Source organism: Anthonomus grandis, chromosome 7 (genome assembly GCF_022605725.1).
Source record: "Anthonomus grandis grandis chromosome 7, icAntGran1.3, whole genome shotgun sequence".
NCBI lineage: Eukaryota > Metazoa > Arthropoda > Insecta > Coleoptera > Curculionidae > Anthonomus > Anthonomus grandis.
This window is the reverse complement of record NC_065552.1, coordinates 17,096,808-17,114,698: the sequence shown is the minus strand read 5'-3', so window position 1 is coordinate 17,114,698 and position 17,891 is coordinate 17,096,808. Positions and strand designations below refer to the sequence as shown.

At 35.2% G+C, this 17,891-nt stretch overlaps 3 protein-coding genes across 5 annotated transcripts in view; 2 read left to right on the top strand and 1 right to left on the bottom strand.

The window, feature by feature from the left end:
• LOC126738580 (lipase 3-like) overlaps positions 1-6,176 on the top strand; it is a 35,765-nt gene extending 29,589 nt beyond the window's left edge. For 2 of the 3 annotated variants that reach the window (XM_050443975.1, XM_050443976.1), the window contains 2 exons: positions 4,350-4,574; positions 4,797-6,176. In XM_050443975.1, coding sequence (XP_050299932.1) covers positions 4,350-4,574; positions 4,797-5,060 — 489 coding nt within the window. In that variant the 3' untranslated portion in view covers positions 5,061-6,176. The remainder of the gene's footprint in view (positions 1-4,349; positions 4,575-4,796) is intronic. The other variant, XM_050443977.1, reaches the window with a different exon arrangement.
• Positions 6,177-7,613: 1,437 nt separating this feature from the next.
• LOC126738511 (uncharacterized) lies at positions 7,614-9,973 on the top strand. The gene is made up of 2 exons (XM_050443882.1): positions 7,614-8,188; positions 8,247-9,973. Exons 1-2 carry the CDS (start codon positions 8,013-8,015, stop codon positions 9,664-9,666), a joined length of 1,596 nt encoding a protein of 531 aa, XP_050299839.1. The 5' UTR covers positions 7,614-8,012; the 3' UTR covers positions 9,667-9,973.
• A 2,462-nt stretch (positions 9,974-12,435) lies between these two features.
• On the bottom strand, positions 12,436-14,223 carry LOC126738769 (piggyBac transposable element-derived protein 4-like). The gene has a single exon (XM_050444204.1). It carries the CDS (start codon positions 14,221-14,223, stop codon positions 12,436-12,438), a length of 1,788 nt encoding a protein of 595 aa, XP_050300161.1.
• Between the last annotated feature and the right edge of the window lie 3,668 nt (positions 14,224-17,891).

The following is a 17,891-nucleotide window of genomic DNA, read 5'->3' as shown; positions in this document are numbered from 1 at the left end:
CAAAAAAATTCTTTCAGAATTCCCAGAAATTACAGGCAGCTCCTGCAATATTCCTCCAAAAATTCCTAGAGTTTTCCATCATATAGTTACCTCAGGACCTCCCTTGTCAGCTCGGGCTCGTCGGCTACCGCCTGATAAGCTAAAGTATGCAAAAATGGAGTTCCAGCATTGGATAAACACTGGTAGGTGTAGACCCTCTTCTAGCTCTTGGGCAAGTCCCATTCATATGGTCAAAAAGGGTGACACCGAGTGGCGGGTGTGTGGTGACTATAGACCGTTAAATGCTGTCACCAAGCCGGATAAATATCCCATTCCCTATTTATATGACTGCTCCAGTGAATTACATGGTAAAAAAATCTTCAGCAAGCTTGATCTTATTCGTGCTTATCAGCAGATTCCAGTTCATCCTGAGGACATCGAAAAGACTGCTGTAATAACTCCCTTCGGTTTGTTCGAATTCATGTTCATGACTTTCGGCTTGCGTAATGCTAGCCAGACCTTTCAGAGATATCTCAACCAAGCCTTAAGGACTCTTGATTTTACCTTTGCTTATCAGGACGATATTTTGGTATTCTCCAAAACCATTGAAGACCATCACACTCATTTACGAGCAGTCTTCGAAAGACTTAGAGAATTTGGTCTTCGCTTAAATCCCGCCAAATGTGTTCTTGCCGTTAATGAAATTGATTTTCTGGGTTATCGCATTAACCATCGTGGTATATCTCCTATTCCTACTAAGGTTGAAGCCATTTTAAGTTTCCCCAAGCCTTCTACGGTCTCTCAGCTTCGCCGCTTCTTAGGCATGGTAAATTTTTACCATCGCAGTATTCCTACCGCGGCCTCCTCTCAAGCTCCTTTAAATGCATATTTCAAGGACTCGCGTAAAAATGATCAAAGTCCTATCATCTGGACGGATCAGTCTGAACGAGCTTTTGAAAAAGTTAAACAGGAGCTGGTTAGTGCGGTCTTACTAGTCCATCCCCGCGCTGGTGCGGAACTCCGTGTGGTATCCGATGCCTCTGACATTGCGATTGGTGCGTCCCTCGAACAACTGTCTGAACCGATTGATGGAACGAAGCAGTCCTGGGAGCCTTTGGCATTCTATTCTCAGAAATTGTCCCCTCGGCAGACTCGATACAGTCCTTACGATAGAGATTTGCTAGCCATTTACGAGGCAATTAAATACTTTGAGCATTATCTTGAAGGTCAGGAGTTCAAGGTTGTGACCGACCATAAGCCCTTGATCTACGCTTTTCTTCAGCGTCCAGACAAAGCTTCTCCCCGGCAATCTCGCCAACTTTCATACATTTCCCAATTTACTACGTGCATTGAATATATTAAAGGTTCAGATAATGTGGTGGCTGACTGTTTGTCACGTATTGAGTCTCTCTCTCTACCCATAGACATCTCTCTAAAACAAATTTCTGATTTGCAGAGCAAAGATGAAGAACTGGCAGAGCTTATTAAGACACCCCATAAAGACTTCTGTTTTAAAACCTTCGACTTTGGTCCTAACAAGACATCTTTATATTGTGATGTCTCTGGCGACTCCATTCGCCCCTTTATCCCTTTGCCATTACGGCGCGTGATCTTTGATCGTATACATAACGCTGCCCATTGTGGAACCAAATCAACTGACAGGCAAATTCGCATGAAGTACATTTGGCCCGGTCTGCACCGTGATGTTGCACTATGGTGCAAAACCTGCTTAGATTGCCAGCATGCCAAGGTTTCTAGGCATGTCAAATTTATTCCTGAACATTTTGTAACCCCTGATGGTCGTTTCGACCACGTACATATCGATCTGGTGGGCCCCTTGCCTCCAAGCAACGGCTTCCATTATATTTTGACAATGATTGATCGGTTCTCCCGTTGGGTAGAGGCCATTCCAATCCCGGATAAATCTGCCCAAACTGTTTCGCGGGCCTTTTATGATACATGGGTCTCTCGTTATGGGTCTCCCAAAGTTATTACCTCTGACCAGGGTCTTGAGTTTGAAGCCACCTTATTTAAAGCCTTACTTAGCCTTATTGGCACTCAACACATCCATACGACTGCTTACCACCCCGCGGCAAACGGAATGATCGAGCGTTGGCATCGTTGCCTTAAAGCCGCTTTGAAGTGTCACAATGACAAGAATTGGACGCGGACCTTATCCACGGTTCTTTTAGGGTTGCGCTCTCATGTTCGTGCTGACACCGAGGCATCGCCTGCCGAATTCTTGTTTGGCACGACACTTCGCATGCCTGGCGAATTCTTTCTTGAAGGGGATTTTACTCCTGATCCTCGCACATTCATTGAGGAGTTTCGTGAGTTTATGCGACTCGTCAGGCCTGTTCCAGTCACACATAACCACAAGAGGCGTGCGTTTGTTTTTAAAAATTTATACGAATGCTCCCATATTTTCTTACGCAATGTTGTTGCGAAGGCACTCGAACGAACTTATTCCGGACCTTACAAGGTTGTTAAAAGACTGTCCGATAGGGTGTTTGATATCGATATCAACGGGAAAACGAAAAGCGTCTCGGTTGAGCTACTTAAGCCGGCATATCTCATGTCTGAAGACTTGTTAGCTGATACACTTGATAGCGACCCTCCTTTAACCACCCCTTCGAGTCTAGCTGGAACCCAGGACTCGAATGGTGCTGGCAATTCGCCAGTCACCTCATCCAGTTTGGCTGGAACCCACGACTTGGACGGTCCTGGCGATTTGCCGGTACCAATGGTTGAAAAGGTTTTAAAAACTTACGCTCGTAAAAAGCAAGTGAGATTTTCAAATATATAATTTTATTAATCTTTGCATATTATAGTGTTTGTAACTTTGTGTTATTCTAATGTTGCTAATGCATAATTTTATTAATCTTTCCATATTATATAATGTTTGTGACTTTGTTGAATTGTAACGTTCACACTAGGAGGGGAGTGTGTGGGGACTTGTATCGCCCTCTCACTCACTCCGAGAGTGGAGTGGAGGCTGTCAATTGTCAGGATGTATTCGATCCATTATGGCGGATTAGGTTGCACCTGAGTCGTGACAGAGACTGGTTGTAAAAGTCGTTGACTTCCACGTGTCTAAGCTATGTAGCTGTTTTCTTGTACGATTGGTACAATAAAGTATTGTTATCCGTTAACAAGTGTATTATTTTGGTGTTTAAGAGTATAGGATCTCTCGTCTGGTGACTACAAAACCTACACTATATTTAAAACTAGCTCCATCTATCTGCAAACTATATTAAATGCCAACTGGCATTTTGTAAAATACCCACTTTATTCAATTTTCAACAGCTAGGGAAGCTTGTATAATTAAAAGGCTTGATTGTTGGTTATTTAGCCCGAAAACAGAAAATTGTTAACTGTCGTTTAATTGGCTACCGGAGTCTGCTTGTGTGTTCTATTTTGCAGAAATCTTGCTTTTCGTTCTGTTGACGAGGTTTACTACAAATGGTGTTGTAAGTGAGTTTCATAGACAACATAAATTAATGTTCTACTACTAAGGCTTCAAAATGGTTTTGAAGTCCCTCCAAAAAAGCCTGAATAGCCCAATATCCGCTGCAAACTCCTATAACAATTCGCTGAACTCGATTGATCCTAATGCATCTCTTAATGAATTATATATTTGCAATCTTTCTGTTGTACTGGCAGCAATATTTGCAATTACATTCCCATTGATTCCACTGAAGGGAATAAAATGAGGTTTATTACTCTATACAAATTGTGAAAATACTTTATATGTATATATTCTTAATTAAATCGATATTTTAATACTAATATTAAAATACAAATTTAATAGTAAATATATTTAAATAAAAAAAAAGAGAATATCTTAAGCTATAATGAATAAACACTAAGAAAGGGATAGGGTAGAAGTAGGAGGATCCATCATAAAATTCGTTGTCTTATTGATACCCTTTGTAAGAAAATCTACTTTAAAAACCCAATAACCCATAAGAAATCTTTTTTCCTCGTTCAACGTGGACGTGGACGGATGAAAACAGAAATAATAATAGAGCATATTTAACTTAAAAGATCGATAATGTCGAATGACATTTCCGTAATAGACCTGAAAAAGCCCATTAGTCATAAAAATAGGGTAATGTTTCTGGATTGGGTAGTATAAGAATGTCTAAAGCCGAAGATGCATGACATAGAGAAAAGGTTAGCGAGTGCTAATCGCGCTAATAGAAAGAAATTTTCTTATTTAATCACTTTCAAATTGGCAAAGATTCAAATAATTTGCTTTTCTTCTGATTAAGCGTTAAACTTAAAAAAAATATATATATATTTTTTTATTAAAATACTCTATATTGTAGACATGTAAATATTTGTTTGATTTTTTTTATAACTTTTAGGAGACAATTCCAGTATATTTTAACCAATTGCCAGGCGGAACCTCACTTAAAACCTTGACGTTCCTTGGCGAATCAGCAAAAGGAAATTTTAGAAAATATGATTATGGACCCGGAAAAAATCAGTTTCTCTATGGAAACATGACACCTCCAGAATATGATATTAAAAAAATAAAAGTGCCTATATTTATTATTTATGCTAGGAACGACTGGGCAACTACAAAAGAGGTAAAAGCAAACAAAAGTACAAAAAATAAGAATTTTATTCTTGTTTACTTATTTTACTATATTGGGTCACTACAGAGCCCGTTAAATTATTATGGAATTTTCCAAAAAGTTAACTCAAAGCTAAAAAAAGTGTTTAATGAAATAAAGAAAGTTTTTCATAATAGGCAATAGGATAATAATTTTTATTAATGAACATTTACAATTCTTTCTTTTTTTTTGTAGGATGCGCTGCTTCTTTACAAACAACTTCCCGAATCTATTAGAGTAGGAATCTACGGAGTCGAAAAAAACAATTTTAATCACAACGACTTTTTTTTTGGTAGAAACTCGGATCAACTTGTGACAAAACCTGTGATGCAAATTATAGATACATTTTTAAAAAGAAAAGAGCTACAAATCATGAAAAATAGGGGCCAACCATTACAACGAAATAGAAAAAAAAATTATCATAGAGTGGAAAGTGACAGATTTAGAATAAATTTATGACTTTAAAATAATTATCCAGTTTCTAACATTTGTATATACATTTTTTGCCATATGAAAAACTTTTTATTTAAGGCTGCCCATCCAAATCGTACCTTCTGCCATCCACTATAACATATTGTATGCCTAGTGGAAAAATTAAATTTTGGTAAAATTCAAAGACTTGCTAAACTTGCTTTTGAAAAGGATAACATAAAAATTATCATAAATCATTTGTTTAATCACATAATATCAAAATTTACTTTAATTTTAAAAAAATGCATTTTTTATTCTTTTAAAGTACGGATACTTGTACAAGTGAAGATAATTGTCAAGATTCATTTAGTATCAAATTTTATTTCACGAAATTCAACCATCACTTTAAAAAACACATTAAAGATGCATCATTTCTAGAATAGTGTTGCTCAAATAGCTCTGCCACGTAACTTTTACATTTTTTCAATTAATATTTTAATTTTCAATAATTTCTACTTTTCTATGATTATGTACAGCATAATTAAAAGGTTTAAAAGCTTTTTAATAATTTCTTCATAGGACAACTACCTGTCGACTATCTGGCAAACTTAAATATGAAGTACATATCTGATATTTGCTTACTTAAATACTGTACAAATAATGTGGTTAGTATTAGAAACCAATTAAATTAAAAATTTATATTTTTGTCCCACGTATTCATAATATTTCGAGGCATAATTTTATTAAAAGTAAATTTATTAATTATAAAAAACAAAGCATCTACTTTATTAAGATATTCCGTAAAAGCTCTCCTTATTGCTGTCTTTGACCTTATTTTTATATTCTTTCACCTTCTGAAAAAATTTGTTCTAAAGTTGTACTATACTTTTTGGTCAAAAGTTGTCTTCATCAGAATTTTTTTTTTTATTTATAAATTTTTTTTTCTTGACGTGTTTTTGGATTTTTGCCGCTTTGCTTTTTATTGACGCGTAACCGTATTTAAACTCTTTTATTTATCGTACGTGTCGCAACTTTTTATCTTGTTATTTTTGGTTATATAAATATGAATTATTTTTTAAGTTGCGAGTATATAGTTTTTTAGTAATAGTGTTTAATATTTTTGTTAATATTTTTTATTAAAATTAAATTTATAGTATACTCATACTTTTGCTTAATTTAATTTTTTACATAAAGCCTCAATATGAACAACCGATCCAGTCGGTTAAGTGCTGCATCAACCCGAGTCAATGCAAACAGCTTTACTATAACAGATCTGATTTCTTTAAATAATAAAAACACTACAGGGAATTAGAGACCAAATTGTATCTGACCACTATCTAATTTATTGCATTTTACATTATGATAATTTTGAAAAACTGCCCTTCAACAATTTCAGCTATTGTGATATTAAAAATATTGATAGTGAGAGTTAACATATTAAAAATATGGCTTAAGGTATATTAACTTGAATATTCTATTTAACCTGCAAAATGTAAACGATAAAGTTCATTTCTTTACTGCAAATATTCTTCAGCTTTTTAATCGTTACGCGCCAGTAATAAATATAAATAGTAAGAGGAAGCCTTACACACCTTAGATAACTGATAATATTCGTCTTTTGATTAAACTTCGCAATAAGCCCTTCTTGAAAAGTGTCTGGAGTCGCAGATCAATTTATTCTTAACAAATAATTCTGTAATTCCTGTAAAACAATCTGTTTTTCGGTTCAACTAAACAATTTGTAATGTAACCGATGTGTGCTGTAACCGGTATTTTCAGATCTTTGGACGAAAGCATGTCGACAGTGTTGGTTATGTTGGATTACAGACACGCTTAATCATGTGATTTTATTATCAATTCTTGGTTTTGTAGGATTTTCTATTCAAGCAGTGGATCTCATGAAGATTTATTACTGATAGGAAACACAGAGTTTCTTTGAATGTCTTTTGTCTTTTATCAGGCGTACCATACGGATGTATTTTGGGTCCCCTTTTTTATTCCATTTATACGGGTCAACTTGTTATGTATTTAAAAAGTTCAAAACATCATATTTACACTGGCACTCAGATAATTTTTGCCTTTGATATCTTTAATCCTGAATATGCCAACCATTATTTAAATAAAGCCCTAAAATTGCTGTATGACCTTAAGGCATTATTTGCAGCTAAATCCGAAAAAGTCTGTTTCTATATTGTTTACTAAATACAGCTTAAGACAAAACTTTCTTAATCGAATTCTTTTCCACATCAATAATAAACTAAGTTCATTTCAAAACATGAGTAGGAATCTTGGTGTATATTGACTATGACTTGAAATTTTCTCTTCATGTAACAAAAAATTTACAAAAAGGTTATTCAATGCTTAAATCTCTTTATTCACATATAGTTGAATATAGAAACAAAAAAGCTGCTCTGCGATTCTGATTTTTTTACATATGAATTTCTGTGATACTAGAAGGACCATTCCTTCCTTGTCTTGATTATATGGACAAAAAGTATGTGGAAAAACTTCAAAATGCATGTGTGAGATACATATTTCAAATAGGAGGACCACGGGGGGTATTACACAAATTAAAGGACTGGCTGAATATGTCTCAAAGGAAAGAGTTAAATTACACTGTATTTTGCTACTTAAAAAATAATTGAATCGCTCATTTCAAAAACCACATAAGTCAATTTTTTCCAATATGTCGTTTTTGCCATGAAACGGCTTGTCATGTGTTCCTACACGTTATAGGCAAAAACCACGCAAGTCAAATATACCGATATAGAAATGAACCGACTCTAATTTCAGAATGCACTGCAAAAACCACATTAGTCAATGACTTATGTTGTTTTGCAACGATTTTGGTTTTGCAACGATTATCTTATTAAGAGTGGGGGCATCATCATGACGTTTCTTCTGTGTGGCTATTCTTAGTTGTTTACATTCTCAGTTTGTCGTTGATTGTTAGTCGTCGTAACGTAATTTTTTATTTTGGTACGTAAATATCGTCAAAAAATGTCCGATAGTTCAAGTAGCGAAATAGAAAATCGACCAGAACCTCTGAAAAAGAGGCAACGGCGACTGGAATCATACAAAAGAAATATTATCAAGAAATCAAAAGTTAAGGGGCTTGAACATATCAACTGGAAAGGAAAAGTTTTGCCACCACGTGCTACCGGACCCCGTTGCACGTAAGTTTTTCGTTCTAATTGGCATGAATCATTAGTGAGAAATTCTAATATATTTTAGATGTAAAATGGCATGCTTTGAAAATCTTACTCAAGATGATTTGGCATTTTGTATTAGTAAAATCAATTCTTTTCAAACTAAGAATGAACAGGATATTTTCATGCAACAGCTTATTGAAAAAAAAGCAGTGAAGACCCACCGACCACGTAAAGAAGGAGCTGTACCTAGAGATTATGCTTTCAAATATTTCATCGTTACAAAATTGAAAAATAAAGTCGTATGCAAGAAAGCTTTTATCTCCATTTTTGGCATAACAGAAAACCGAGTAAGACGCCTATGCGACCTACTTGTTAGATCGGAAACTCCTTATGACAAACGAGACCAACATCCCAAGGCCAATACTACACGGCCTGAAATTTTAAAAGAAATACACGATCATAATTTGGATTTCCCTCGAAAGAGAACTTATTACTCAGGCAAAGATATTGAATATTTAGATGCAAGATTGGATGTTAAAACCATGCATGATTTGTTCAGAAGAAAACATCCGAATTTAAAAGTTACCTATGCGTTCTACGCCAACTATTTCAAAAACACTTTTTCTTTACGGTTTGGAAGACCACAGGTCGACACATGCATTACTTGTGAAGTATTAGGGGTCAAAATCAGGAGCCCCACTTTAGGACATGCGAAAATGGCAGCCGACGCAGAACTCGCGGTTCATAAAAGACGAGCGAAAAAATGTCATAACAAGATTGTAGCTGTAAAAGAAATTTGTCAGGATCGGGACGATCTGGCTGCTTTAACGTTTGATTATATGCAAAATTTGCCACTCCCAAATATACCAATACAGGAGATATTTTACCTTAGACATCTATGGGTCAATTGTTTCAGGATCAAGAATCTCAATACTAATGAATCCGTATTTTACATTTACTATGAAGGAGTGGCAAATAAAGGTGCCAACGAGGTTTGTTCCATGATCCATCACTATTTGGATAATTTTTTGGGGGAAAATATCCAAGAACTTCACCTTTTCTCAAACAACTGTCCAGGTCAAAATAAGAATAATACAATGATAAGATTCTTACTATCTCTAACTGACACAAAACGTTTTTTAAAAATAACACATTATTTTCCCATACGCGGTCATTCTTTTCTTTCCAATGACCAAGACTTTGGCGTTATGACGAGAAAAATAAAGAAATGTGACCGTATATATGTCCCTGGAGAGTATTATGACATAAAGTCAAAGGCAAACCCAAGCTTTTCCGTATTTTTGTTGTCAACGGGTGAAGTCATGAATTTTTCAAAATGGTGGCCTACCTACTATAAGAGAACAGCCTATCAGATGAGAGTTTTGGAAGACACGTTCCAAAAGAAAATAAGCAGTTATTTTCTCCATCCACGTGTATGTCCTTTGAATATGATCGGAATAAAAAAGGAGCCATTGTTACCAGACAGTTCATTGATGGCTTAAGTAGACATACGTTCCAGTTGGTTAGAAACAAAGCTATGGAAATATCTTTACCAGACAAGCAGGCTTATCCAAAAATATTGAAAACATCAAACAAGTCAGAAATAGCATACTTCAACAGCATAATTATGCCATTTTATGAGGAAATTTTTCGATGGCCAACAGGAGAAGAGCAAGATATCCAAGAAAATGTCGAGAATAACGAACATTTTGACTATGTACCCTAAATCCCTAAACATTATTTAACCTACCTGTTTTTTTTTTTGTTTGAATTTATAATTATTTTTGAATAAATATTTTGAACATGTAATTTTTAGTTTATATCTTCCTAAAAATGCAAAAAAGAATTTAACAAATTTTCTCCATGCAAAAACAACATAAGTCAAAATTTTTATTTAATTTTTTTTAACAAATTCTAGTTTTTTGGAATTTTTCTGAATGCGCTTGCTTTTGGTAACTAATCACTTCAAATAAAAAATATTTATTTCTACTAAAAAAAATACTTTTTTAAATAATCAGTTTTCTGAAATTATATTTTGTTTCCTGAAAAGTATACTTTTTTGACTTACGTGGTTTTTGAAATGAACGATTCAATTGTTTTCCCTAACTACTAGGCAGAGTTACGTGCAGGGCTGTTACTCACGGAGTTAATGTAGGATATCGACATCTTACGGCATCGCAAATAAATTTTTAAACGCAGCTTTTCCTATATTATGGCAACATGTGTGAATAAACATATATCGGACCTCTCGCTACCTATAAATGGTTTGCAAAATGGTACAAAAAATACAATACCATATAACTACGTTGTCTTAATTAGTTATGGTAGCTTAGAAGTTACCCTCATATAACTTTATATTTTTAAATACATATTGCTAATAGTAAATTAAATATTAAGTAGCAAGTGTAAGATTTAGTTGTTACTATTTTATGTATTACTATATTACTACTAGTTGTGTATACATATATTATGCAAATTTTATTATCTATGTCTGAACTTGTGTTGCATCCTAGATTTACAAATTTGTATTACACCTATTCCTTAAGGTTGTGACTTGTATTTTTTGTAGGTTAATAATTTATTTACCAGGCTGCCACAGCTTTTATCTTTTTGTTTCAAAGCTAAAATTTGCATTTTAATCCATGTGTCGGTTATATTTATTTATTACTACTTCCAACATAAGCATACTAAGATAATACACAATAGGTATACTAATATCCCAATTAGCAATTTTTCGACGCGACAACGTTGCAAATTGAAACACAACGATGCATTGTTACGTTATCTTAAATCTTAACCGTAGAGACAACCCCGTTTTACACCAATTTGAAAGAGATTTTTTTAACTTCTTTTTTTTTTAAACTTTTTACTTTAAAAATACAACCTTTTTAATCCATCTTTTAAACAGTCCTTATTAAAATTTGTTTTGTATGTAGTTTAATATAGTAAATTATACGGGTAAAATACCCGTTTTAAAAGATCTACAAGCACCTAATTTATAAACGGAACATAGTTTACTGTGAAAAGATGTTATTTTAGCCCTAAATAACACGCGCGCCCTGAATTTATAGCAGATTTCGAAAAAAAAATAAGTAATTTTTTTTATTGGTAGAAACCCGTTGTCGTTGTCCCTGGTTGGCCTAAAACAAGAAGAAGAACGGATGGACCTAACCTAAGATTTTTATATTTCATCTTTTTTTTTATCTTCCGTCACTTCCATTGATTCTACATAATCCATATCAACTTCAGGGAAGCTAGTTGTAGGCATTTTTGCTTCCATTGCAAGTCTTTTTTTGCGTCTGTAGTAAGGTGCAGAATATTTAAAGTCTTTATATCTCTTATTTTTTAAAGCAAAATGAAAATAATAATTCCCAATTATTACGAGCAAAAAATGAATTATAAAAATAAAAATATAGATTAAGTAGGTTATGTTTAATTAATTTTTTTTCCTCCTGTTCTCTCTACCTTTGTTTTTCATCTTCTTCCTAAAACTCTTAATATGTCAAAAAGCTCCCTCTACAGCGAAAAATGCTCAACACAGACGATCAGGCAATGTAATACCCATTCGCTAACGATGAGATAATGTTGTTCTTACTGGGTTTTTGATTAGAAAAATTGTACACGTCTGCACGTCGTTGTTTTAAGTGTAAATTACTACTGCTACCATCTATAGTAAAAAAATACGTTGTAAAAATAGCAGAGTTTTACAACAGTTGCGATATAAGTGCAGTACGTCGAAGTTTGGTCTAAAATAAACGTCGTTGCAAAACTAACTAAATTTTACACTGAAAACAACATTGCAACTAGTGAAAATAAGAGTAATCTGAACTTAGGTGACTGCAAATTGTTATTTCGGATATAATGTATAAAGTTATAGAAATCCGATTTATTGGATTGTTTAAAATATGTGATGCTTGAAAAAAGTTATATGCAAAAGGTTTCAATAAATGGGATATGAATTGAGAAGAGAGCCAAATACTTACAATTAAAAGCAAAACAGACTTAAATTTTATGCCTGTTTTGCTTATAAAGGCTATTCAGCACTTTGTAAGCAAAACATACATTAACTCTTTCAGGGGCAACAAATTTAAAATTTTTATTCTTTATTTGGGCACAGATTTTTTTTTTCTTATTATGTTTATTTTTCTGTAAACTATAACTTAAGAACATAAATAATACTAGTAACTTTGTTTATTTTTTATTTTTACTTATTATTTTGTACATAAATGTGAAAAAACAACTGGTGCTATATATGTACCACTGCCCCGTTCTTATTTATTTCTATGAAAGTCTTGAAAACATGTTTTATTTTCAGTTAAGCAGAGAGGCACGTTGCAAGCGCTGCAAACCCATTCCGTTCTGACTTGGTTCTTTTTGGTGCTACAGTTAGCACATCGACGTCGAGTACCACGTTCAGGTTGATGTGTCGAACCTTCAAATCGGACTTCTTCGGAAACATATGGTTCATTTTTCTTTATAGCAATAGTTTCAAAACTTGAAGCAGATCTTTTTCTAGCCACCAGAGCTTCTGCTACAAGTCCTTCTATTATACTTCGTCGGAAATCTTTCATAGAAAGAGGTGGAAGCTGCAGTCCCTTATATAATACAAAAGCATTAACAACTGCAGCGTCCAGAAAAAAAAAGAAAATTCGATGCCACCATTTATGACTTTTTCGATCTATTTTGTAGTAAGACAAATTTTGGTCGAACTTGTCAACAAAATTCATATTTGCATTATAGTCAGCAAGTGCCTTTGGACAGGGTACTTTGGTAATTGATCCATCCTTTTCTTTCCGGTTCACTTCAAGCATATCACGTGGATCGTGGAAGTTGGACAAAAGAAAAACGGAACGCTTATCCTTCCATTTAATGACCGATAAATCACTATTGCTCGTAAACCACTCCATTTCACCTCTTTTCATGTTCTTATCAGCTTTAAAATTCGGTATATGTCCCCTAGAAGAATTAACAGTGCCGCAGGCATGTATATTCATATTCTTTAGATCTTCCATAAGTTCTACCCCGTTAAAAAAATTGTCAAAGTAGACAAGGTGGTTTTTATTTTCTAGCCCTTCACATAGCTGTTTGACAACTCTTGACCCTAAGTTCTTCTCGGCATTACCACTTGGCTTTCCTGTATAAATATCAAATTTTAGACAATATCCGTTTTTATCTGCCAGTACCCACACTTTATACCCTCTTTTAGTGGGCTTCTTTGGCATATATTGTTTGAGGGAGCTTCTCCCTTTAAATTTTATCATAGATTCATCTATGGCAACTTCACGACTTGGCAGCATGCATTTGCCAAAAGCCTCTGCCATAGAAATCAACAATGGCCTTACTTTATATAGTTTGTCGTAATTTGCTTCCCCTTTTTTTGCCATCAGTGAATTGTCGTTCAAGTGAAAGTTACCAAGTAGCCAACTAAAACGCTTCACTGACATTAGATTACTTACATAAGAGTCATGAAGATCTGGCGCACTGGACCAATGGTCCCTATAACTCGGAAGGCGCTTTATGCCCATAAGTAAATTCAACCCCAAAAATGTTTTTATTTCGCGAACATCGGTTGGTTTATGCTTGCTAAACTTTTGTTGAGCATACAAATTTGTTTCAAAAACCATATCTTTTATGAAATTCTCAGAAAAAAACAGCTGAAACAGTTTGCACGGAGTTGGATCTATCATATTCGTCACGCAATCAGCTAAACCAGACTGAGCAGCAAAATCTGGAGGTGAAGCAGGAGTTTCCACATTAGACCAAATTGGAGGTTTTCTGTCAGCAGGTGTGGCAAATGCAGCTGTTTGAATTTTTCTAGCAATTGTTATCAAAGGCAAATCATCTTCAGAGTCACTACTTGAATATATTAGCACATTATTTCCGATGGTTGCTTCCGTGTCGCTTTCTTCTTCGCCCTTGTTACTGGCTAATGATTCGCTATCAGAAGGAATTTCTTCAGCGACTGCATGATTTTGTTCTATTTCTAAATAAATATTCTCTATTTCAGCGAATAGATCATCTTGCGTCATGTTAACCAACTTAAATGGCAAGTCGGACATGTTGGAACCTGAAAATAAAAAAAAGCTGTCGCAAAAAATAAAAAACCTAATGTGTGCGGTGGTACGCATAGAATACCAGACAGATATCAAATATTACAGGATTTTTTCAAATAAATATTCAGTCTCCATCATAAGAAAATAGCTTTATAATATAATTACAACGCAAATATACAAATATACTTACTTTTTTAGTCTTCCTCTCACTCACAGTTAGTTTACACTCTTGACAACTTAATTATAACCTTAATTTATTTTTCAGGCAGTGGCTCTATGTCCGGCGCCGTTACCGCAAGGCGCACTTCTTTATAAGGACGTAAACAACTTATTTCTAATGGTGGTTCATAAACTAAACCACTGCTCCATTCGTAAATAAATTTTATACCAGTGGTGCTAAATATGTACCACCGCCTAACTAGAGCATGCATTAAGGTGGTACATTTTGTACACCAGGGTCCTTGAAAGAGTTAAATTACATGCCTCGACTCGCAAATAGGGTACATATTGTAGTATCGTTTATACTGCTTCGAACACACACTATCAAAAAAAAAGTCCGATGTCATTCCTTTATAGTGTGTCGAACGCACAAGACGGTACGGTTCGCCTTTTTTGAAATTAGTGAAATTTACGCGTGGTTTTCGCGCGTTTAATATAGCATTACGCCAAAAGTGAAAGTGAGTATATCTAAAAGATCCGAGATTAGGAAATTGGAAAAACGTTTGAAAAGGATGGTTGAATCATGTCGTGAACATGATTCCGATAATTCACGCCGGGAGCGTGTGCATAGAAAGAAAGACCGTGAGTCTAAAAAATCACGTTATAAACGTAGGACTGTAAGTTCTTCTGATAGTTCAGAATCGAGCTCTCGCAGTACATCCCCAGTGCCCATAAAGAGATTTCGGCGAATTATTTCCTCAGACGAGGAGTCAAGTAGCCCGAATGCGATGAAAAATATTGACGATCATCCTCCCTCTGTTACCTTGGGAGATGACATTCTATCATTATTAGGTCCCAATCTAGCTCAGTCCGATAACAGGCTTTCTAAGATTCAACAAGACCTAGCAGATAGATGGATGGCAATCCTTAAACAAAGTTTATCTACAGAGGACCGAGATTCTTTAATCTCAGCATACCGTATTCCTGAGAATTGTGATAAATTGAACCCACCTAGGCTCAATGAGGTAGTCCAAGCGGCATTCTCGGAATCAGCAACATGAAGAGACATACGTCTAGCTCTTTTACAGACTCAAGTAGGAGCCGCTATCTCCGCCTTGGGGCTAGCTCTGTCTGATTTGCTTCAAAATGAGGGGGAGGCCAACAGGATAAATATAAAGAGGCTGAGCGATGCTGACCGTTTATTGGGAGATCTTTTTCATTCAGAGTCGAATTCTCGTAGAGAACTCGCATCTATGGTGCTTAATAAGGAGTTAAAAGATACTCTGGATAAGACTGTTATAACGGAATGGCTCTTTGGTGATGACTTAGAGGATAAAATAAAGGCATTGAAAAATATGGAGAGATCCGGCCAGGAACTTAAAATCCAGAAACCCAATCCGTTGAAAAATTTAAACTCGAAACGTCTGTCCATAACTCCATTCGGGACGCGCCAGGGCAGACAACAGGTACAGCAGTCCCGGAGCCGACACAGCAGAACCTGGAAACAGCAGAACTTCCGTCGCCGACAGTACTCCGACAAGAGGAACCAACCATCGACTTCCAGGAGACGAGACATGAGAATTTAAGGTCTCGAGAGCCTCAGGTGAGTGAAACCGCTGGGCGACTAAGACATTTTTATGAACATTGGAAACTTATTACATGTGACAAACGGGTTTTGTCATATATTAAAGGGATGAAAATACCCTTTTATAAGATACCTCGCCAAAAGAATATGCCCAATGAACCAAACTGGTCTTTCAGGGAAAAAGTTCAAATAGAAAATTGTTTATGGGATCTTTTAAAAAAGGGTGCCATAGAGAAGGTTAAGAAATGTAAGGGACAATTTATATCAAATATTTTTTTGACACCCAAAAGTGACGGGTCCCCCAGGTTGATAATAAACCTGAAATCGCTTAACAAATATATTAAAAATGAACACTTTAAATTAGAGGATTATAAAACTGTTATGAAACTTATTAAAAAAGATTGCTTTATGGCCACCTTAGACTTAAAAGATGCCTATTTTTTAGTTTCCATTAACAAAGTTCATAAGAAATATTTAAGGTTTTTCTTTAAGGGAGTTTTATATCAGTTTAACTGTTTGCCTTTATGAAACCAGTTCTGTCATATTTAAGAAACAAGGGCTTAATCTCAAACTTATATCTGGACGATTTCTGGCTTATGGGAAATACCTTTTTGGAATGTTATAATAATGTGCTAGTAACATGTAATACTCTTTAAAAGTTAGGGTTTATTATTAACTTTAAGAAAAGCTCTCTGGATCCTAGACAATATGTACTTATTTAGGTTTTAAGTACGACTCTAAAGAGTTTACCGTTTCCCTACCAGATGAAAAAAATTCTCGACTGATTAAACTAACTGATATGTCCGGCAGAAAACTTCTTGCAAAATTAGATATTTTTCTACCCTTATTGGATCCATTGTTTCATGTTGTCCGGTGATTCCTTACGGTTAGTTATACACGTAACTCTTCGAACGCGAAAAATGGAAAGCACTAAATAAATGCAGGGGCGATTTCCATTCTAAAATGAAAATTCCATCCACCCTATTATCTGGTGATTTTTTATGGTGGCGCTCACATTTTACTTCTAAAAAATCACTAAGACCTCCCAATTATGTCATAGAAATCTTTTCGGATGCCTCCCGAACAGGGTGGGGTATTTTTTGCAATGAACAAAGAGCACATGGTTACTGGTCGGTAGAGGAAAAACGTTATCACATAAACCACTTAGAACTTTTAGCTGCATTTTTTGGGTTAAAATGTTTTGCAGAAAATCTTTCAGATTGTTCTATTTTGTTAAGAATTGATAACAAGACCGCTATAGCATGCATAAATCGCATGGGAAGCACTCGTTATCCCACATTAAATGACATTGCTAGAAAGCTTTGGCAGTGGTGCGAGAAAAAGAGTATTTTTGTGTTTGCTTCATACGTGAAGTCGTCAGATAATCGGGAGGCGGATAGGGAGTCAAGAGTTATAAACTGCGAAACAGAGTTTGAATTAAATCCCAAAATTTTTAAGAAGGTTTTTGCATTATTTGGGAAACCAGGCATAGATTTATTTGCAAGCCGGATTAACTCGAAATGTGAGAATTTTATATCATGGCAGGTAGACCCGGAGAGTTCCGGTGTTGACGCGTTCACGTTAAAGTGGAGTAACTTGAATTTTTACGCATTCCCTCCTTTTTCCTTGTTGATTAAGGTGTTACAAAAGATCGTGGATGATGAGGCAGAAGGATAGTAATCGCACCCTTCTGGATGACCCAGCCATGGTATCCTTTATTAACCTCCTTGTTAATCCGGGATGCTGTTCTTTTTAAACCAAGTACCAATTTAGTTTTATTTCCCGATAGATCGCGGCACCCTCTCTACCAGCAACTTTCCCTGGTAGCATGACGCTTATCAGGCAAGCGCTTCAAAGAGGCAAAGTCCCAGAGGAAGCTCTAGACATATGTATGGCATCCGTCATGAGTTCAACGCTGCAGCAGTACAAC

Bases quoted from the DNA above. Each gene is read 5' to 3' on its own strand.
- LOC126738511 (XM_050443882.1), top strand. From the start codon at position 8,013: ATGTCCGATAGTTCAAGTAGCGAAATAGAAAATCGACCAGAACCTCTG. The intron at 8,189-8,246 runs GTAAGTTTTTCG...AATATATTTTAG, and splicing joins GCTACCGGACCCCGTTGCAC to ATGTAAAATGGCATGCTTTG.
- LOC126738769 (XM_050444204.1), bottom strand. From the start codon at position 14,223: ATGTCCGACTTGCCATTTAAGTTGGTTAACATGACGCAAGATGATCTA.